The sequence below is a fragment of the Aquarana catesbeiana genome, linkage group LG11 (genome assembly GCF_042186555.1).
Source record: "Aquarana catesbeiana isolate 2022-GZ linkage group LG11, ASM4218655v1, whole genome shotgun sequence".
NCBI lineage: Eukaryota > Metazoa > Chordata > Amphibia > Anura > Ranidae > Aquarana > Aquarana catesbeiana.
In genome coordinates, this window is record NC_133334.1 from 120298931 (window position 1) to 120322885 (window position 23955).

The window sequence follows — 23955 nt, forward strand, 5'->3', positions numbered from 1 at the left end:
TTTCTAGGTTAACATTACTGGCAGATGTGTGTTGTGATGCACATTGTTGGTTTTGTGACACAAGGACTCTGAACTGTTTTCATATTTACGCAAGTCACGCATTTTGGCTTCTTTGGTAACTTTAATTCATTTAAAAAGTATAGCCAACTGCTTTTTTGCATTCTTTATTACTAATCTTGTATTTAGTTTTGTTCGAGTGCAGCTTTTCCCCTCTTTACTATTCATATTTTAATATTGATATTGCAAAGTTTATTTCATAGCAGTAAATATCATTTAGTTCTTTAAAGCAAAACTCCAGCCAAAAATATCAGAATAACCAACTACTAGTCAATTAACCCTTTCACAGCCACCAATGTATGGCATACGTCTGCAGCAGTAGGGGCTTCCACGTACACCATCAGCTGCTATAGCAGCCAGAAACGTGTGTAAGCCAGGCCATACAAAATTTATATATTTTTTGTTTGTTTGTTTGTTTAACCAGTAGGTTGAAAAAAAATAACAGATTCTCCCTTCCACACATTTGATGTTTATAGAGAAAATCACTCCCACTGAGCTAGTGTATTCTGCCGGCCGTCAGAATACAACGATCGGTGTTGCAGAGTATTGTGTACAACCAGCCTGTTGGGAAAAGCACAACAGGCTAGTTGTACGCAAGTTGATCGATTGTGCACAAGTTAGGTAGCTAGCCCACACATGGATCAAAATTAGGCTGGTCCCTGCTAGAATCTAGGGCAATAATTCTGGGCCATTATTCCCAGTTAACTCCAACTGGTGATCTGTAGGGGCTTTAAAGCGTTGCCTATAGAAAATGTAGGGTACTGAAGTTTGTTGCCATCTCATGGGGCACACAATTTTAAAGGCATCTATTTGCTCAACACAACCTCATCTTTTATGGTTTACCAAAGATAGAATAAGCGATTGCATTTTTGTGCCCTAAAATTAACTTTAGTATAACTTTTACTGAAAATTTGTGCTTGAAAAACTTAATGTTGTGTGACAAACTGGAACTTCCACCAAAATTATTCTCCAGGGTCTCAGTTTCAGAAGATATATAATGTTTTGGGGGGTTTAAAAGTGATATTAAAAAGTCTCATTTTTTATAATAATTAAAAAAAAAATATATACCAAACATGTCATACTTACTTGCTCTGTGCAATGGTTTTGCACAGAGTAGTCCATATCCCCCTCTTCTCGGGTCTCACGTCGGCCCTCCTAGCCCCTCCCTCCTGCCCCCCACAGCATGTAGCTTGCTATGGGGGCACCCGAGCTGAGCCGCTTCTCTGTGTGTCCATTCAGACATGGAGCTGCAGCTCGGCCCTGCCCTCTCCATCTCCTGATTGGTTGTGACGGTCATCAGCTGGAGCCAATAACCCCCGCTGCTGCCAAAATCCAATCAGGATTGCGAGTGCCTAGAGAGGCAAGGCTCTCCTGGACATCTCTGGTTAGAGAGGGGGCTCATCTAAGTATTAGGGGGCTGGGGGGACTGCTGCACCCAGAAGGTTTTTTACCTTCATACATTCTGCCTTTACAACCACTTTAAGTAATCCTCAAGCCTAAAATGATTTTTTTTTTTACCAAAAACAGAGCTGAAGACGACTCTGATGAGGAAGACTATAATAACAGGGGGTCCCAATTTCTAAGTTACAAGTGCTCATATCTCTCTAGTGATACAAGAAATCTCCCCTAGAAGTAGTAGAGGAGTATGAGCTCAGGTCACTTGGTGCAGCAGGACGGTCCTCTATGCATCTATATAAAAAAAAAAAAAAAAAAACACAACACCATGTTGCACCGTGTAATGGAAAATTAGGCCCAAAGTGAAGGGGGGGCCGCACTTCTTCACAAACTCATAGACCCTTTGCGCACTGAAGACCACCCTGCGCTAGTGGTAAAGTGCCGTTCATTTTAGCTGTGCTTTACTGGCGCGCTTTTAACCCCAAAGAAGGGGGTTAATAGCGCCCAAAAAGCATCGCTGCCGAATCGCTTTGCAGGAGCTTCGGCAGCGCTGCCCATTAATTTTAATGGCAGGGGCGGTTTAGGAGTGGTGTATACACTGGGAGTGGTGTATACACTGCTCCCGCACTGCCTCAAAGATGCTGCTATCAGGATTTTTTTTTCGTCCTACAAGCGCACCACCCCAGTGTGAAAACACTGGGGAGGCTTGAGAGGCGCTTTTTCAGGGACTATATTTAGAGCTAAAATGCACCTCCAGTGTGAAAGGGGTCATACAGCTGAAGCCAATGACACCAGCAGGTTGCCGGAGGCGTCTTTTTATATATATATATATATATATACATACATACATACATACATACATATACATACACACAAACACACACAAACACAGCGTGCCAAGATATCTTGAAGAAAAAATAAAGTGAAAAATAAAAAAGCTAGCAAAAAATATAGTTAACCCTTTTTCGGAGGAGCTGAAGAAAAGGCATTCAACCTCCTAGGATATTAGCAAAAAATTGATACATTATGACTAGAGGTGAGGGTTATACTGTACAGGGATTAGCTTAACCACTTGCCGAACAGCTCAATCCGATACACTTCATAGTGGCAAGGGTGCGCAAAACAACGTACCCGTGATGGCCCGTGATGTAAACAAGGCATTTCCCTGTTCCGCCTAGCAACATGACAAAGATCTACTGCTCTCAGTGATCGGGGTGATCTCTGGCATGTTCTAGTGAACCCATCCCCCCTACAGTTAGAACATGCTGAGGGAACACAGTTAACCCCTTGATCGCCCCCTAGTGTTTACCCCCTTCCCTGCCAGCAACATTTACACAGTAATCAGTGCATTTTTATAGCACTGATCGCTGTATAAACACCAATGGTCCCAAAAATGTCGCAGTCACGATAAAAATTGCAGATCGCCGCCATTTCTAATATAAACATTATATATATATATATATATATATATATATATATATATATATATATATATATATATATATATATATATATAAATAAATAAATGAAAATGCCATAAATCTATCCCCTATTTTCTAGACGCAATAACTTTTGCGCAAACCAATCGATATAAGCTTACTGCGATTTTTTTTTTTACCAAAAGTATGTAGAAGAATACATATCGGCCTAAACTGTGGAAGAAATGTTTTTTTTATTTTTGGGGGGGGGGGTATGTATTATAGCAAAAAGTAAAAAACATTGCTTTTTTTCAAAATTGTCGCTTTTTTTGTTTATATCGCAAAAAATTAAAATCGCAGAGGTGATCAAATACCACCAAAATAAAGCTCTATTTGTAGGGAAAAAGAAGAACGTCAATTTTGTTTGGATACAACGTCGCACAACCACGCAATTGCCAGTTAAAGCGACGCAGTGGTTTATCGCAAAAAAGGCTTGGTCAGGAAGGGGGTAAATCCTTCCGGGGCTGAAGTGGTTAACTTTCTTTGCCAGTATCCAACCTAATAATGATAGAAAAAATCTCCAAAGAGAACCTATGGTGCCGAAACTAGCCTCCCTAACCTATGGCAACCAGCAACTAATACGAACGGAGAAATCAAATAACCAACCTACTATCGACGTCAGAACAACCTGACTGCTTCTGTGTTTTTCAATGGATGATGATGATGAATGATGAATGATGGATGAATGATGAATGATGATGATGATGATACAGAAAAAGGGATAGATATTTTAGACCTGCTTGTCTGCACCCTCCTATAGGTGGGTGGAGTCATCTCTCTTGCTATTGTCTCAGGCAGATGACTGGAGAGAAAAGTTATGCTTCCATAAAAATATAGCATCTTTCAGATTGTACTTTATGCATCATTCACGAGGATACGATTGGGGTGGGTGCAGACTAGGTTTTTTTTTTTTTACCTGCAAGGTAATGTTATAATGTGCTAGTATGAATCGCATACTAGCACATTATGTGAAACTTAACTGAAAACAAAGCATTCCAGTGGTACCATCGCTGGAGGGCGCTTCCATCTTCACCTGTCTTGCTCTCGGGTTTGTGAACTCCATCTCTGTGACTGGCCAGAGATCGATGACGTCACTCCTGCGCATGCATGCAGAAGCCCCCATCCACGGCACAGGGCTCTGAAAGAACAGCACGGATGGCCGCTGCTTCAGAGCGCATGCACCAGTGATGTCACTGCCTGCATGTACAGTAAATATGACCTAAACGGTGCACGTTTAGGAGATATTTACACTACCTATAAAATTTAGTGTTGGAAGTTTACTTCCACTTTAAGTAACATTTCACAAATAAATGAGCAGGAGGTAATCTCGACTTAGGCAGGGCTAAAGGCTTCTTCTTCAGCCTGTACCTATGATTCAAGTGCAGGGATCTGATTAGGGCTAAAACACATGCACAAACACAAGCTGAGTGAACTTTAGCCCTGTGTTACCTTAAAAGTATTTCAAACCAATTCAGGTTCATATTTTCAATAACAAATGCAATATATTAAAGCGGAATTCCACCCATAATATTAACTTTACATGAGTAATCAGCTTTCTCCACGAACAATATTTAGCAAAAATATTTTTTTTTTTATTTACTCTGTAAGTACTGTTGCTATGGGGTCCCTTCTAATCTTCCAATTCCGGGCCACGGCGTTTTAAATCATATCCCATGGCGCCTGTGCTCCTGGGAGATGTGTGTCTTTGTTTCCCAGGAGTCAGTGGGAATCCCTGAAGGCTAGCATCGTGTTTCTTGATAATTTTCCTGCATTGTGCCCTGTGTATAGGGCACACACGCGGGATCGGGGGGTGCATGCTGGGAATCCAGCATCACCATATCCCAAAGACCCTGCTAGTGGGCTTCATATGCCCACAGTAGAGATGGAAGCGCTCTGCAGAGCAGAAATTTACAGTAAGTACGATTATAAAATGGGAATTGAGCAGCAATATGTTTAAATGACATGGATTAATATTTTTTTAACTAGTGTAATAGAACAGATTACATTTAAAAAAAAGAAAAAAATTCTGGGTGGAACTCTGCTTTGAGTTGCAATCTGTTTTATCAAAATCATTAGGGCACCTGTATATTGAAATGTTGCAAAGTAAAATTTCATTAAGTTATTGGCCGCAGCATGGCGAAAGGCTGTGTATTAGCTCATGCTATGCTTGAAAAAAAAAAAAAAGTACCATATTTTCAATGTACAACACCACACCACCATTGTGTGAACTGACCAGGCAGGAGACAATGTATTTTGCATTGGAATAGCTGCCCAATGCAATCGTACAGCAGCTGGGGTAAACAGGTCCCAAATCTACCCTAGCAAAGGGCCCTTTTTTACTTTTAGGTCCTAGCATGGAGCTGCATGCAGGCAGCCCATCTCAGTTAATGGACACGCATCGGCAGTATATACTCACCCTCACAGCCGAGTTGGGGTTTGTGCACCTGTCAGACTCTGCTATGAGGGTGGGTTTGTACAGCCAATGCGTATCCACTCACTAGTATGGGCTGCCTGCATGTAGCTCAGCGCTAGGACAGAAAAGTAAACAAAAGGCTCTTCAAGTTGTATGTGAATGAGCCCTAAAGCAGAACTTTACCTGAAAAGAAAAATTGCTAGCAGCAAGGCATATTATTGCCTAAAAAGACATGTCTCTTCTGCAGCAAAAGCTTCTTACCTGCACACTTGCAAACTTCTTTACATTGTGCACGTAGGGTGCTTGTAGAACCCAAGTGTACATTCTTGACATGCCTATATGCTGGGATAAACTCACATGTGCACGGAAACTACTGTATATCCTCCGCAGTCAGCCAATCGAGATGGGCGAAGATGCTGAACCGGGAAGAAAACCTGATGAAGATGCTGTTACAGGGAAGGGAGCTCATTTCATAACCAGAGGATAGGAGTGTACAGAAAACTTTCAGCTTCATCTTAAGAATGTAAAGCAGCTCAACTGGAACATGTCCTGTAAATGAACACTGTGGCTGCACCCCTTAGTACAGTGCCTAAACAAGTAGGTATGGTGAAAGCAGACTCTCCCATGTGAGTTGACAAAGCCTAAAACAATGTCTACAGAACAGAAGCAGGCAAGGATCTGCAATAAAATTTGCTGTAAGTCTTTTCATGTATTACGGTTACATTATGGATCATCTATAGACTTGCACAGAAAGTTTACTTCTATCCATTGGTGGGATTCATTTATAAATACAGTAAAACCTTGGATTGCGAGCAGAATTCATTTTGGAAACATGTTTGTAATCTAAAGCACTCGTATAATAAAGCAAATTTCCCCATAAGAAATAATGGAAACTCAGATGATTCGTTCCACAACCATTTATTCCTAAGTCCTTCAATTTATAGTCCATATAAAAAGATTATAGGAATGTGATAGGTTGTATAACCATAAAATGTCCATCCACAAATGGAAGCCTCCACAAGGGGATTAGAAGCAAAATCCAGCAGGAGCTACAGAGCATAAAAGAGAAGAGAGGTGCCTCTAAGGCTTAATGTACAGGGGACGTTTTAAAACCTCACCTAAACGATTTAACTTGACAGATAGTAAACTACGTTTAAAAACGTTTGTTTTGCCGTGTTTACATGCCGCATTTAAGAGCGTTTTTAATTTTTTTTTTTTTAAATAATCAAAAACTTATCTCCATTAAAAACGCCTGTAAACAAAACGCAGCTAAACGAGAGTTACCTCAGAGATGCCTCTGAACATCCGTCCTGAACGTATTTTTTTGCTTACCAAAAAATGCTTCTAAACTTCCTAGAAATGACTATAAATGACCCTGTGTACATGTAATAAGATAACAAAGGAGAGTTCAGGGGCAGCTGAATAAAATACCCAACTGCTCCTAAATGTCTATTTAGCAGCAGCAATGTACATGAGGCCTAAGTGTAGCAATATGGTTACAATTAAAGAGGAAGTAAAGTCTTCCTTTTTAATTGTACCTACAGATAAGCTTATAATAAAGCTTACCTGTAGGTACTCTAAATATCTCCTAAACCTGCACTATTTAGGAGATATTTACTATATACGCCTCCATCAGCGCATGCACTCTGAAGGAGCGACCACTCATGCCGTTTCTTCAGGGCCCTTTGTCGTGACATTATGGCTCCAACCCAGAAGCAACACCAGGGAAGATGTCAGCCGTCTCAGCAGTGTGCGGGCATCGCCGCAGAGCTTTGTTCTATTATAATGAGCTAGTACCAGCTCATTATGCCTATGTCTTATACCACGTACACACGAGCGGACTTTTCGACCGGACTGGTCCGACGGACCAGGTCCGGCGGACAATCCAATCGTGTGTGGGCTTCATCGGACCTGCAGCAGACTTTTTGAGTCAAAAATCTGACAGACTTTAGATTTGGAACATGTTTCAAATCTTTATGTTGGAACTCCGCCAGACCCAGTTCCTACTGAAAAGTCCGCTCGTCTGTATGCTAGTCCGACGGACGAAAACTGACGCTAGGGCAGCTATTGGCTACTGGCTATCAACTTCCTTATTTTAGTCCGGTCGTACGTCATCACGTACGAATCTGTCGGACTTTGGTGTGATCATGTGTAGACAAGTCAGTTCGTTGGGAAAGTGGACCAGTCCTGTCGAAAAGTACGCTCGTGTGTGCGGCGGCATTACAGGGTTTTTTGTTTTTTTTCCAATCCGGTTTACAACCTCTTTAATGAAGGTACAACATTTAGCAACTTATATGGTAAATGATTAAAAAAAAGCACATCCAAGTATGCAGGCATCCGGGGTAAAGCTGTCTACAAAGACCACCCTCAGCAATCGTGACCTGGAAGACTACCCTGCAGTAGAGCCATCTGAAAGCAAGGCTTGAAACGTTCGTGGAGCACAGCATGGAAGGAATGACATTGATGGCGGTGCGGAGGATGGTCTAGGTGGACAGCTTTACCCCAGATGCCTGCATACTTAGATGTGCCTGTTTTATTCATCAACCATGCGAGTTGCTAAATGTTGTACCTTCATTAAATGTAACCATATTGCTACACTTAGAGGAGCCTCTCTTCTCTTTAATACTCAGTTGTGACATGACGCTACTGGTATATCAAGACACTGCTCGTTTATCACAATCAAAATTTATAAAAAGAACATTTTGCTCGTCTTGCAAAATACTCTAAGACCAAATTACTCGCAATCGAAGGTTTTACTGTATGCTAGAAGTTACGCATCTCAACAGACTAAATTTCTTCCTTTTATTGTCTTGCATTGGAGACATGAAAGGGAAAGAAAGAAAGCAAATTGTTCCAAAAATATGTTGCTTTTTCAGACAGATTTCCATTTATTAGTTTCAATCTAGTCTTTGGAATGGTGGCATCTACAACCCCTGGCAAAAATTATGGAATCACCAGTCCCTGAGGATGTTCCTTCAGTTGTTTATTGTTGTAGAAAAAAAGCAGATCACAGACATGGCCAAAAACTAAAGGCATTTCAAATGGCAACTTTCTGGCTTTAAGAAACACTAAAAGAAATCAAGAAAAATAATTGTGGTGGCCAGTAACAGTTAGATTTATAGAACAAGCACAGGGAATAAATTATGGAATCACTCAATTCTGAGGAAAAAATTATGGAATCATGAAAAACAAACAAAATAACACTCCAACACATCACTAGTACTTTGTTGCACCACCTCTGGCTTTTATAACTGCTTGCAGTCTCTGAGGCATTGACTTAATGAGTGATAAACAGTACTCTTCATCAATCTGGCTCCAGCCTTCTCTGATTGCTGTTGCCAAATCATCTTTGCAGGTTGGAGCCTTGTCATGGACCATTTTCTTTAACTTCCACCACAGATTTTCAATTGGATTGAGATCCGGACTGTTTGCAGGCCATGACATTGACCTTATGTGTCTTTCTTCAAGGAATTTTTTCATAGTTTTTTTGCTCTATGGCAAGATGCATTATCATCTTGATAAATGATTTCATCATCCCCAAATATCCCTTCAATAGATGGGATATGAAAAGTGTCCAAAATGTCAATGTAAACCTGTGCATTTATTGAAGATTTAATGACAGCCGAGATCTCCTCAGTGCCTTTACCTGACATGCAGCCCCATATCATAATTGACTGTGGAAATTTGCATGTTTTCTTCAGACAGTCGTCTGCATAAATCTCATTGGCACGGCACCAAACAAAAGTTCCAGCATCATCACCTTGCCCAATGCAGATTCGAGATTCATCACTGAATGTGACTTTCATCCAATCATCCACAGTCCACGATTGCCTTTACTTAGCCCATTGTAACCTTGTTTTTTTGTGTTTAGGTGTTAGAGATGGCTTTCTTTTAGCTTTTCTGTATGTAAATCCCATTTCCTTTAGGCGGTTTCTTACAGTTCGGTCACAGATGTGGACTCCATTTTCCTCCCATTTGTTTTGTTGTACATTTTCTGTTTTCAAGGCATATTGCTTTAAGTTTTCTGTCTTGACACTTTGATGTCTTCCTTGGTCTACCAGTATGCTTGCCTTTAACCACCTTCCAATGTTGTTTGTATTTGGTCCATGTTTTAGACACAGCCGACTGAACAACCAACATCTTGTGCAACACTGCGTGATGATTTACCCTCTTTACCTACATACTAACAAGCAGATTTAATCTGATGCAGGTGTTAGTGTTTGTAATGAAAATTTACAGGGTGATTCCATAATTTTTTCCTCAGAATTGAGTGATTCCATAATTTATTCCCTGTGCTTGTTCTATAAATCTAACTGTTACTGGCCACCACAATTATTTTTCTTGATTTCTTTTAGTGTTTCTTAAAGCCAGAAAGTTGCCATTTGAAATGCCTTTAGTTTTTGGCCATGTCTGTGATCTGCTTTTTTCTACAACAATAAACAACTGAAGGAGCATCCTCAGGGACTGGTGATTCCATAGTTTTTGCCAGGGGTTGTATTTACATAAAAGTGGAACTAAAGTTGCTTTGTTATATTGCTGACAGGTAGGCTTTTTGTGACAGAAGGGGCTGTGTAAGGACTATTACACATCATGACAATATCGGACAAAGGATAGTCCATTTTTTTTTTTTTTTTGCATGCTAGTCTCATATCTAAAAATCAATAGGTTACTGAAGTTAAAAAAATTATCGAAAGACAAAATACAGCTCCATAAGTGATGTTATGTATTGTATTCTTTCATTTCAGAGCATGCATGGTCTTGGTCGCACAATTTTCTTTCGTACAAATACTATACCAATTACACAAATCTCTTCTGTGAGAGGTTTCTCCCTACCGGTTAGCACTTTTATTTCGACAAGTTTAAACTAAGCCAAGCTTATGAAGCTCAGTGTAGCGTCTCAGCACAATTCTGTGCTGGCACAAAGTAACTCCCATGTGCATGCACAGGAGTTACGTCATCCAGGCCTGGCCAATTGTGAGATCGAAGATGGCGAACATGGAAAAATATGGAAACACAGGTGACAATAAATGCCCTAATGAGTTCTACATGTTAGAAAATTATGGAAAAAAGCTTCTGGGGCCCAACATTTTCATGTGGTCTGGCAAGTTTTAGTTCCACTTTAAAGACTCCAGGAATGGTTGTATACGGGCAAAACAATGTGGACTTATCCCAGAGCCTTATCACTGCCACATTCATTCAATTGCGATAATTATTGGTACACTGTCAGGAAATAACCATGTATAAGCAAAAATATGCAATATTAGAAAAAAAAAAAAACATTTCAGTAACTGGAGGTTTTGGGTAATAAAAATGGACTCCGGCGATCCTCATAGTGCAGGAAATGAACAAGGGTATACTGCAACACTAGATTGAAAGTTGACATTCTGCCATAATAGCCAATCAGATGTCATTTTATTCTACAGTAGGTTTGATAATGACTAGATACTGTGGCAACTATTGCTAATCAGTATAGAGCTGGCTGCTTATGACACCTAAGACAATTGGTTTTGCAGTTCATGGTGCCATAAAGTGATCATACAATAACATAAATTTGATGTAATTGAAGTAATCAAAACCAGAAAATAAGTAAAATAATTCTAGGCATGATTATTTTGTGGATTATTCATCAGCAAGTCATTCATTAAAAAAAAAAAGTACAGTGAAATGTGTGAAACTAGAACTTATCTGGGTTGCTAAACATTGTAGATGCAGTGTACACTAATCAAGCATTCATTTGTCAACCAATGGAAGGGATTACTGATGTAAACCCTGTCATGTTCTTAGTGCATTCTCTTAAAAGCAAACCTGCAGTGAAAATAAATTCCCTGTAAAAGAAGAGCATACACGGATCTACACCAATATTCAAGCTAGGGTTGCACCGATACCACTTCAAGACAGAGTACAAGTACCGATACCTTTTTCAAGTACTCACCAATACCAATTACCATTACCTTTTTTAAAATGTCATGTGGCAGAGGCACTAATATGCAGCACTGATGAGGCGTGGACTGTCAGTAGTTTTTTTTTTTTTTACAAATTATATATATTTTGGGGGGGGGGGTGGACGGTGTCAGTGTTATTATTTTTACAATTTAAGCTTTAAATATTTGTTACAATTCTAGCTTTTTTTCCATTTATTTAATTTTTTTTTATCAGCCCTGTTGGGGGTGGCTTTGGTGAGATATCAGGGGTCTAAACAGACCCCTAATGCAATATTCCCCATGCACATTTTCCTGCAGAAATGGCTGTATTTTCAATTGGGTGCTGAAGTGACCATTGGCTTGAACCGCATATAGGTCAGAGAAAATGTCACCAGCACACCGGGCTCTCCAAAACTGAGTCCAAAATTTTAATCAATGATCACAGTTACAAAAAAGGCGACGTTTTGGAGGACCCCTTCATCAGGCATGTGACCAGAAACAGACCCCTGACATCTCCCTTTTGAGACAGGGAAAGGGACTAAGGACACAGATTTCCCCAGTCCCTTTCTCTGCAGCCTCAGCTGCACTGAAGGTGAATGGACAAGAGACAGAGGCTCCTGTTTATTCATAAACTGAAGCATCGTAAACATAGTTTACGATGCTCAGTTATGAATGGACAGAGTCAGTGATCACTGACTCTTTTCATTCAAAAAAGGAAGGAGCCAGTAAATTACATATATATGGTAGTATATGAATGACCTTAGATGATTGTAAGCTCCTTGAGGGTAGGGACTGATGTGAATGTACATGTAAAGCGCTGCGTAAATTGATGGCGCTATACAAGTACCTTAAATAATAATAATAATAATAATAATATTATTATACCAGCTCCCTCTTCCGCTCTCCATTCTGACAGATCTGAGACAAGGGGGAAGACCCGGAGAAGCACACGGAGGACATGGGGAGCCAGAGGAGGACACATTGGGACAGTCAGGGGTGATCGGTGCGGCGGTGGGGGCAGTTACAAGCACCAATATCCCTGTATAGCTTTCAATAAAGTAGCTGACAGCCGTGGAAGGAAGAGGAGGAGAAGAGGCTGTCAGCTGCTTTATTGAAAGCTATACAGGGAGATGGGCGCTTGTAACTGCCCCCACCACCGAACCGATAATCTGTGAGGCTGCCCGGCCCCCCCTGCTACGCTGATGACACTGAGCCCGGTCCAACAGGTATTGGATTAAGCATTAGAGCATTTGCACAAGTATAAGTACTCATGCAAATGCTCGGCATCGGTGCAACCCTAATTCGAGCAGCTATTATACCACATGGCTTAGTTTACATTTGCAGCTGGGTGTGGGGGAAGAAGGCTAGGGCCCCCCTTAAGTTGCAAAGGCAAAAATTAACCCCACCTGTTGCAGACAGCAGAGCCTCCACCTACCACAACTCATCCAAGTATATAAGGCCACACTGCAACCTGCAATGCACAGGGTTGCGGCACGGTGGTGCAGGCTTTTGAGGGTTCAAACAGGAATAAAGTAGGTGACATATCAGGGATTCACTTCTAGAGTTGCGGTAGGAGCTGCCAAATGTGTAAACAAGCCCTTAAAGAAGAACAGCACCCCAAACCCCAATGGGAAACCCACACTTGAGACCGTGTCAATCTCTTGGTCTCCAAAGTGCTCGGTGGTCCTTTCCACTGACCGCCATGTCACTTTAGGACACAATAATAATGCAGAGGTCATCAGGAAGAACCACAAATTGTTATGGGGACCAGCATTTTCCCAGTGGATTCCTCATAAAACAGATTCAGCAGCTCAGGCAGCATACAGGCAAGTATCTTGTAAAATCCACAGAGGCATTTTCTTAACATCTGTGCCTCCATTGGTTGTTGAAGCCCAACTGAACTACCAATTTAACTTAGCTACAGTGAGGGGAAAAAAGTATTTTATCCCCTGCTGATTTTGTACATTTGCCCACTGACAAACAAATGATCAGTCTATAATATTTTAATGGTAGGTTTATTTTAACGGTGAGAGACAGAACAAAAAGAATCCAGAAAACCGTATTTCAAAAATTGTATAAATTGATTTGCAATTTAATGAGTGAAATAAGTATTTGATTCCCTATCAATCATCAAGATTCCTGGCTCCCAGGAGTCTTCTGTACAGGTAACAAGCTGAGGTTGGGAACACTCTCAAAAAGGAGGGCTCCTAATCTCAGCTTGTTACCTGTATAAGAGACACCTGTCCACAGAAGCAATCAGATTCCAATCTATCCAACATGGCCAAGACCAAAGAGCTGTCCAAGGATGTCAGGGACAATATTGTAGACTTAGACAAGGCTGGAATGGGCTACAAGACCATCGCCAAGCAGCTTGGTGAGAGGGTGACAACAAATGGAAGAAACATAACATAAAACTGTCAGTCTTCCTCGGTCTGGTGCTCCATGCAAGGTCTCACCTCGTGGCGTTTCAACCATCATGAGAACTGTGAGGAATCAGCTTAGAACTACATGGGAGAATCTTGACAATGATCTCAATGCAGCTGGGACCATAGTCACCAAGAAAAAAAAAAAAAAAATGGTAACACACTACGCCGTGAAGGACTGAAATCCGGCAGTGCCCGCAAGGTCCCTCTGCTCAAGAAAGCACATGTACAGGCCCATCTGAAGTTTGCTAATGAACATCTGATTGATTCATAGGAGAACTGGTGAAAGTGTTGTGGTCAGACCAAAATTGTGTGTGGAGGAGGAGGAATGCTACCTATGACCCCAAGAACACCATCCCCACCGTCAAACATGGAGGTGAAAACATTATGCTTTGGGGGTGTTTTTCTGCTAAGGGGACAGGACAACTTCACCGCATCAAAGGGACGATGGATAGGGCCATGTACCTTCAAATTTTGGGTGAAAACCTTGTTCCGTCAAAGCAGAGAACGTCTGAACGATTGGGGAGAGGAACGTTACTGGCATGATAAAATGCAGTTTAGTGTGTTCTGCAATGTGTAGCATAGGAAATGGGAACAATGAGAACGTATCAAGGCTGGAGTGTATATTAGAATTAAAAGGAGAGGTTTGGGACTTTAGATGAGGTACATGAGGCACGATTAAAAAAAATGATCATATAATAAAATTAGCATTTCATTCAATCTTGCCTCGTGTACCTTATCTAAAGTCCCAAACCTCTCCTTTTAATTCTAGATATAGGGATAGAGGCGTATGATTACATGTACATCATTTAAAATGAACATCAAAGTAGTGATTGGTTGTATTTCATTTTAACCGATTCTATTGTGAATCCGTATCTTGTGTTCTACACAAAACAGATTTCATTTTAGTGATTAAACATCTTGTTTTTATTTTAACACTTATCTGAAGGCAAACTTATGCTGGAATTCAATTTTTTTTTACACTGTTGGGGTTCAATTATTTGATGTTCATTTTCAAGACAGACTTTTGGGGGTTTCTAAAAGTGCAAGTAGTACTGATACATAAAGCATTAAAGTGTTACTAAACCCACAACAGTAAAATCAGTCTGCATAAAATTATAGACTGATCATTTGTCAGGGGGCAAACATACACAATCAGCAGGGGATCAAATACTTTTTTTTCCCTCACTGTAAATGCATTCCAAGCTAATTAAAAAAAAAAAGGAAGGTGCAAACATACAGTATGATTTTTTTAGAAAGCAGCCACTGCCTGAGTAGAAGAGCCTGTCCCTTGCCTGTAGGCTTTTCTACCCAGGCTGTTTCCTAAAGAAGACAAATCAAGCCTTAAGCCTAGGTTCACATTGGAAAGATTTGTCATGCGGTTTGAGAGATCAAATCACATGACAAATGACAAGTCGCAGCCTATTGGCGGCAATGGCACTGTTCTAATCGGTGCAACGCCAATTTTGCGGTGCCACACCGATTTGCAAAAGTAGTTCCTGCACTACTTTTGCCAATTTCAAGTGCGACTTCAATAGACATCTGTGTATGAAGCCGCACAGATGTCTATCAAGTAGCACCTGAAATCGCTCTGACCTTGCTACTTTGAAATCACGCTACTTCAAGTAAAGTAGTGCGATTTCAAAGTAGTATCAATGTGAACCAGGGCTCAAGGTTCACCTTTAGAACATGTTACACCCTAAATACGGGCACACCCCTACGCCGAGATTCTCCCCTGCAACAGCAGGCAGGGGTTCCTCCCCCCTGCAGTTGCTGTTGCATTTAAAATGGGACTTCTAGTTCAGTGGACTACACATGTGTGCTAATTAGCTTGGTCCACTGACACTTCCTGCAGCTTTCTAGCCGAAAGTCCATAGAGAGGCATGGGCAGAAAGCTGGAGGATGTGTTTGCAGGAGCCCGACATTGTACCTCAATCCATTGATCCACTGATCACAGGTAAACTTGGCCTTTAAAAGGATAAGTTCACCTTTCGTAACATTTTGTTATGTGTTATACCCATATTCAGACCCCCCCCACACCTGGATCTGACAGCTAGCAGGATCTTCTCCCTCCTGCTAGGTGTCACTCATTCACATTGTCCTGTGAATGGAAAACCTACATGGACTGGCAGCCTTTGTGGCGGTTGGCTTGTAGTTTTCAATTAACTACCACAGCCCTGTGGTAGTTCATTCATTCTTCCTGTCAGCATGTATCGGCTTGCTTGTACTAGGTACAAGCAAGCCGATACACGGACGGATCTGCAGGAGACCTGCATGGCACCAGTGATCTGCTGATCGTTGGTGCGATGCTTTTTAGGATCCTGCAACAAAAAAAATAATAAAATGCACATTTTTTTACCTGGAAAATAATATGCATTTTTTTTTTTTTTTTAAAGTGAACTCATCCTTTAACCTTTTGTTTCCACGCATCTGGAATGTATTTAGCTGATTTTAACTGAACGTTCAATCGGGCTTTAAGGTTGGCTATACATTATATAATATTCTTGTACAATTTTCCTTTAGATTTTCCAAAACCATATGAGGTCAAACCAAAACACTTTCAATTTGTATGCAATCAAGCAGGTCCTCAACATAGTTGATTGTACATCTAAAGGAAATTGAATAAGAAAATTGTATAATGAATAGCCAGCTTAAAGCACTTCACATTTTTCTCTAATTCAGCAATGGCAGCTCTCATATTAAAACATGCAAGCCGTACAAAAAAGGAGGAAACATACTACCTTTCCTTGGGAAGTCACGTGTTGCCGATCAATCAGACTGAGATGATTACATGCTGTGGAGCTCCAAGGATTATGCTGGCTAAGTCGCTGCGAGTTTAGAAGGTCATTAGGAACACTCATAGAATGCTGTTCACTGTGGGCCATGTTGTCAGGGTGCTCTAGCACAGCTTGGTGAGAATTTGAGCTCTCCTGGACATAGGCTGCATCATCAAAGTGCGGCAGTAAATCTTCCTGTAGCAAATCCTCTGGATCAAGCCCTGTGAATGGTTCTGTTTGTGCATTTACTTGCTGCAACAGGTTGTCTTCCAAAGGTGAAAAGCCATTACTCTCCATATGATCATTAAAGTGACTCAACCGAACAGAAGAACCATCTTGAGATGGAAAGCTGATGGTCATTGGAGACATTTTTGTTCCATTGTAGTTACCCTGAGGATGTGAAGAATGCACCATATGAAAATCATTAGAATGCAATTGTTCACTAGGGTTGAGGACATGCTGACAAGGTTCCTGCTTGGTTCCTAATTCTGGAAATCCTGGGCTTTCAGTAAAATCGGACAAAGAATGTGTGCCGTGATTAAGGTGGTTGTTAGAGAAAGGATAATGAGCTGAAAATGGTGGTGTAGCATTCACAGAACATGGTGCTGGAGAGTGGCTATCAAACGTACTCTCATGTTGTGTCCCAATAGGGTTGCTACAAAAGTGCAATGATGCCGCTGATTGAGAAAACTGTTCTAAAGGTAAAGAATCTTGTAAATTTGTATGATTAACCATTGGTGTTTGCTGAACATTAGAAGTCCTATGTGGCAAAGAAACATTAATATCTATGAAGTTTTTTTGTTGGGTCAGGGTCTCCTGGCATGCACTGATACTGTGCCTATTGTGCTGTGGCTGTGGTGCTGAGACCCGCTGCTGTTCACTGGCCTGAAACAAGGCAAAATCATGGTGCGTTACAAATCCTTTATTTTGATGCATAGTCTGAGTGTGTCCATGTTGATGGAATGGGGAGCCATTTTGACTTGGAATACTTGTGGCAGTTTGGTGGCCCCACATGGGGCTTCCATCATCAGAAAATATACCATTCCCTTGACTTGGTGGATGTATTGGAGAGCAGCTGAACTGTGATCTTGGAGACAGGACACTTTCAACTGGGCTACTGTAAGACTGGTTTACTGGATGTAACTTAATAGAATCAAACTGACTGAGTGGATCAAACTCACTGATTTTTTGGTGCGTTTGAGAATCCTGCACATGATTTAAAGAATCGACATGGAGCGGTTCAAACTCTGCTCCAAGGTTTAATTCATCAACCAAGGACACTGCATCATGCTGAGCAAATGCATCATCAGATAGGCCCAATGTTTCATCAAATAGGTGTGTGTCATCAAAAAAATCCATCATCGGATCAGTCATATTGATAGGGTTCAATTCTATAAGCACTTTATTGAAAATACTTTACTTCACGACCCATGCCATGGTGGTGTGGTTCCTCCAAATGGGATATTAAACATGACTGCATAATGGAATATCCTAAAAAAAAAGAAGAAAACAAAAAGAAGGACATGCAAGATAAGTATGTACATGGGATGTGAATTCATATTTATGCAATGAATAAAAATCGCTCACATTTACATTTGCAAATGTCTCGGATTTACAAACATCTTTCGATTAAAGCTGAACTCTGGATACAACAACCTTAATTCAACCATATCCACTAATGGCCACAAAGCATCTAGGTCCACTCTTTGAGCACCAAATGCAAACTCTGATACTACCTTGTAAAATGTAGAAGATCCATCATTGCTGCTTTACCAGCCATTAACCAAGGCTTGTTTAAGTAGAACTAGGAGTAAAACTTTTTTTATTTTGGATAGAATAATAACCCGTCAGATGTTTTCGGCCATCTGTGTCCCACTGTGGAGATTTCCTTCACTTCCTGTCCCATGGCCAAACAGGAAGTGAGAGGAAATCCCTACAAAACAAAGGAAAGCATTGGGGCCCCCCAGGTCACCAGAAATAGTGTCCCCATTGGAAGATTTCCCCTCTTTTTCTGTGGACAACCCAAAATTTGGGATTTTCTTTTACTTTCAATAATAAATGGTAAAAAGGACAAATAAAGAGAATGAATCTTCCTAATGGGGGACAAGTATGGCTGCATAATTCTGGCTAAAATAATAATCATGATTTAATTTTGCTTAGAATAAAGATCACGATTCTCGTGGCGCAACATCATCTTTCACATTATACAAAATTGGGCTAACTTTACTGTTTCGTTTTTATTTTTTAATTCATTGAAGCATATTTTTTCCCAAAAAATTGCGTTTGAAAGACCACTGCGCAAATACAGTGTGAGATAAAACATTGCAACAACTGCCATTTTATTCTCTAGGGTCTCTGCTAAAAAAATATATATAATGTTTGGGGGTTCTAAGTACTGCATTTATTGGCGTATAACACTCACTTTTTCACCATGAAAATCGAGTGCAAATAGCGCGTGCATGTTATACGTCAATACTTCAATGTTAGCTGCCTCAGAGTTGACAGGGAGGGGGCGAGATGAGCGCCGTCAGATTACATACAGTGAGAATCTCCTGTTTACTTGGCGGCCTCTGTAATAGGAAGTCCCGTCTCCTGCGCTGCCATTGGACCACTGTTCTGTCTATCATAGGAGATTCTCACTGTATGTAATCTGTCGGTGTTTGTCCCCTCCCTGTCCCCTCTAGGCTGCAGATGGGCATCGATCAGGCTGCACTGATGGCAATGGTGAGGCTGCTGAATTGATGTGGACTGATGAGACTGCAAATGGGCATTGATGGCAATGGTGAGGCTGCAGATGGACACTGACCCTTATTTTGCTTCAAAGTTCCTTATTTAAAGGTTTTTTTTCCTGACACTTCCCTCTTAAAATGAATGTGCGTGTTATACGCCTGTGCATGTTATATGCCGATAAATACGGGTAATTTTCTAGCAAAAACTACTGATCAAACCTTGTAAGAAACAGGTGTCAGAAAAAAGTTCGGTCTTTAGGCTGCATTCACACCTGAGTGTTTCAAAGTCGCACGTTCTTACCGCGATTTTATACAGGTTGCCAATGTAAAAAGCAGAAAAATGCCTGTAATCTGCTCCAAGGAAGCTCATGTTCTTTTTTGAGCTTAAGCCATTTTTCAGGCATTTTGCTTCAGATTACAAAACACTCAGATGTGAACCAATGCCATTGAAATAAATGGGATTTTCCTTGTTGGGCATTTTACGAGCTAAAACGCTCAGGTGTGAATACAGTCTTAAGGGTGCTTTCACACTGGGGCGTTGGCGGTAAAGCGAACGCTTTACCATCGATTTTGCTGAGGTTTTCCGCCGCTAGCGGGGTGCTCTTAACCCCCGCTAGTGGTCAAAAAAGGGTTAAAAGGACCCGCAAAGTGCTGCACATTCATTTCAATGTGGAGGAGTGGTGTTTTATTAACGTCCTGCCAGCACATCGCCTCAGTGTGAAAGCACTCGGGCTTTTACACTGAGGCTGCAGGGGAGCCTTTTTTCAGGCACTTTACAGGCGCTATTTTTGCCGAATAGCAAAAAGTGCTCTGGTCAGGACGGGGGTAAATACTTCCGGGGCTGAAGTGGTTAAGATCGTGAGGGGGGTTGAATCGAGATCGTGAATTTTTAACGATTAATTGTGCAACTCTAGGGGACAGACAGGTGTTCTAAGCCATCTCCACTCTGTCCAAAACTAAAATTAAGTTTTGCCTTCAGCTACACTTTAATACAGTTTGCCAATTCATCAAGACACAAGTTCTAAGCGTTCTGAGGGCCTGCCATTCACTTTTATGGGCCTAACCACGCACAAAAAAATAAAACATGAGAATAATAAAACATAAGAATATATACTGTATTTATTGGCGTATAACACTCACTTTTTCACCATGAAAATCGGGTGCAAATAGAGTGTGCGTGTTATACGCCAATACTTCAATTTTAGCAGCCTCGGAGGGGACAGGGAGGGGGGCGGGACGAGTGCCGTCAGATTACATACAGTGAGAATCTCCTGTTTACTTGACGGCCTCTGTAATAGAAAGTCCCGTTCTCCTGGGCCGCCACTGGACCACTGTTCTGTCTATCATAGGAGATTCTCACTGTATGTAATCTGTCGGCGCTCGTCCCGCCCCCTCCCTGTCCCCTCTAGGCTGCAGATGGGCATCGATCAGGCTGCACTGATGGTAGTGGTGAGGCTGCTACAATGAGGCAGTGGTGAGGCTGCTGCATTGATGGCAGTGGTGAGGCTGCTGCATTGATGGCAATGGTGGGGCTGCATTGATGTGGACTAATGAGGCTGCATTGATGGCACTTGTGAGGCTGCAGATGGGCATTGATCAGGCTGCACTGATGGCAATGGTGAGGCGGCAGATGGGCACTGACCCTTATTTTGCTTCAAAGTTCCTTATTAAAAAGATCCTTAACTTGAGCTATAGCAAGAGCACATTGATAAACCTATGTCTTACAACTCAGGTTTGTACTTAGATGTAGATTTAAAAACTAATACATAGTAGCTTCCGAAAGGAAACTGTACATTTTCACTACCGTGGTAAATTTACAAACTATGGACTCTAAACCGAAGCATAATTTATACACTCTTCTTTAGATCTAGTTTGTAAGAAATAAAGATGTGGAGGGAAAAAAGGGTAACAACCCTTTAATGCTGTACCAGCCTAAATACTGGCAGGTAACCTGCCCACAACAAAAACATAGAATCAATATAGAAAAATGAGGAGGGCATTCATAGGTGACTCAACAATGTTATACTACAGACCATAATAAATACTTTAAATATAAAAAAATACAATTTGTACTAACAGACATTAAAAACATTACATATCAATATATAAATCGATGGGTGTAATGACAAAAATCCACTAGAAAACGTCTGTACTTTAGATCTACCAATAACAACTAATATGAGGGCCTGTGTGATTGGATAGAAATTAACAGGATAGTATAGGTTTGTCCTCATATTACATAGATTTGGTACATTTAAAATAAGATTATTCAATCAGATTAAGTGTGTATGGCCACCCTTAGTTTTTACAGGCTGTTGTGAAGTCCAAAGGACGTATAGTTGTTACTGCCTGCTAAAAAACTATCCATAACTGAAGAACATAGAGGTTCCGTAAGAGTTTCATGTATGCATAGGCCAGTAGCAGCACTTAAAAAAACACAATATAAACTGTGATGCCTTTTGGTACTCCTACCTAGAGGAAAGGAAGCTGGATGAGAGGGAATTCTGTGAAGGTAAGGAGCCTGTTCCCAGCATCGCATTATGGTACAAGAGTGCAGTATTGGGTTTTTAACGTGCGTTCTGTCAAGACCATTCATTTAAAATAGGCTGCAAAGCTCTGCAATGCACCTATCACGGATGTGCAATTTTTAAGCCAGCCATACATGTATCGAAATTCATATGCTAGCTTTCTGGCGGTCATGCTAACCCTTATCCTTTGATACTTTTGAAGAAAACCAGAACAAGCATGCAAGATCAGAACTTCTGACTTTACTGATCTGAATACTTGCTTTGAGTCAGAGACTCAAAGTCAGAGAGCGCCAGGTAATCAGCATTTTCAGAAGGTCAGCAATGGCAGCCCCTTGTTTTTCTCATGACAGGTTTCATTTAATCCTGGTAGTTGCTTTATCACATCAGCTATTGTGGACAACATAATAATACATGTTAAAACTGAATAAGAAAACAAGAAGTGTTTATGGTTTCTTGATGCTACATATGTTTTTGTGAACTCTTTTTAGAGCTGTTATCTTGCAAGTCTGCCTAGCAGTTGGTGTATGAAGATGAAGCATGGCTAAGACTGATAAGTAAAAAAAAATTATTATATTATATATCACGCAAACACAATATAGAGCCCCATTTTGGGATATTTGTCACCTGCAGACCACCCCCACCCCCTTTGATCGTTGGATAAAAAAACAAAAAAAAACAAAAAAAAACACAACACCACACAATCCAACCTCACACACATCCCTAACTAAATGCACCTTTTTACTTACCTTAAGCCGGCCATAGATTGTTTCCCTGCTGAACTGGCCAAGATTCTGCCCAAAGTCCATCCATCGACTGACTTGGGTACAACTAGCATGTCGGCATTTTTTACATGCAATTATTGCCAGCAACTGTAGCCGCTAGAAATAATCACTGTGTACTCCCAGCAGCTCCCTGCACCCCCACCCACCCCACCAGTAGAACACAATAGCTGCACAGGAGGAATTCCCCTATCACCTTGCTTCACTGTAGGGATGGTATTGGTCAGGTGATGAGCAGTGCCTGGTTTCCTCCAGACATGACGCTTGCCATTCAGGCCAAAGAGTTCAATCTTTGCTTCATCAGACCAGAGAATTTGATTGCTCATGAGAGTCCTTCAGGTGCCTTTTGGCAAACTCCAGGCGGGCTGTCATGTGCCTTTTACTTAGGAGTGGCTTCCATCTGGCCACTCTACCATACAGGCCTGATTGGTGGATTGCTGCAGAGATTTTTGTTTTTCTAGAAGGTTCTCCCTCTACACAGAGAAACACTGGAGCTCTGTCAGAGAGACCATCAGGTTCTTGGTCACCTCCCTGACTAAAGCCCTTCTCCTTTGACTGCTCACTTTGGCCGGGTGGCCCACTCTAGGAAGAATCCTGGTGGTTCCAAGCTTCTTCCATGTATGAATGATGGAGGTCACTGTGCTTATTGGGACCTTCAATGCTGCAGAAATTTGTCTCTGTACCCTTCCCCAGATCTGTGCCTTGATACAATCCTGTCTTGGAGGTCTACAGACAATTGCTTGGACTTCATGGCTTGATTTGTGCTCTGACATGCACTGTTAACTGTGGGACATTATATAGACAGATGTGTGGCTTTCCAAATCATGTCTAATCAACTGAATTTATCATGGGTGGACTCCAATCAAGTTGTAGAAACATCTCAAGGATGATCAGTGGAAACAGGATGCACCTGAGCTCAATTTTGAGTGTCATTGCAAAGGCTGAATACTTATGTACATGGGATTTTTTTCATTTTTTTATTTTTAATATATTTGCAAAGATTTCATTATGGGGTATTGTTTGTAGAATTTTGAGGAAAATAATTACTTTTATCCATTTTGGAATAAGGCTGTAACATAACAAAATGTGGAAAAAGTGAAGCGCTGTGAATACTTTCCGGATGCACTGTTTCTGGTTCCAAAAGGGAAAAATAATAGCTAGTAGAATGGGTTAGAGGGAGGTATGAAAAAAAAAAGGTTTTAGCTCAGAACGGGCCTTTAAAAGTCTCCAACAGAACACACACACAAAAAAAAAAAACAGGGAAAAATAAATAAATAAATAATGTAGTACATCTCTGCAATGTATGCACATTTCTGTGTCAAGCCAACACAGTGACTTTGCTGCTCTGAAACCTTAAAGGGATAGTTCACTTATACCACAAAACTGTCTATGCAGATAAGGGGCATCTGTAGATAAAAACAAAATTGTGCAGCTCTGACTAAAGTTGAATAATGC

At 41.0% G+C, this 23955-nt stretch overlaps 1 protein-coding gene across 3 annotated transcripts in view; it reads right to left on the reverse strand.

Moving 5' to 3' along the window:
• CHD9 (chromodomain helicase DNA binding protein 9) overlaps positions 1 to 23955 on the reverse strand; it is a 343123-nt gene that overhangs the window by 270044 nt on the left and 49124 nt on the right. For all 3 annotated transcript variants that reach the window (XM_073604968.1, XM_073604966.1, XM_073604967.1), the window contains one exon: positions 16429 to 17955. In XM_073604968.1, the coding sequence (XP_073461069.1) occupies positions 16429 to 17838 (1410 nt within the window). In that variant the 5' untranslated portion in view covers positions 17839 to 17955. The remainder of the gene's footprint in view (positions 1 to 16428; positions 17956 to 23955) is intronic.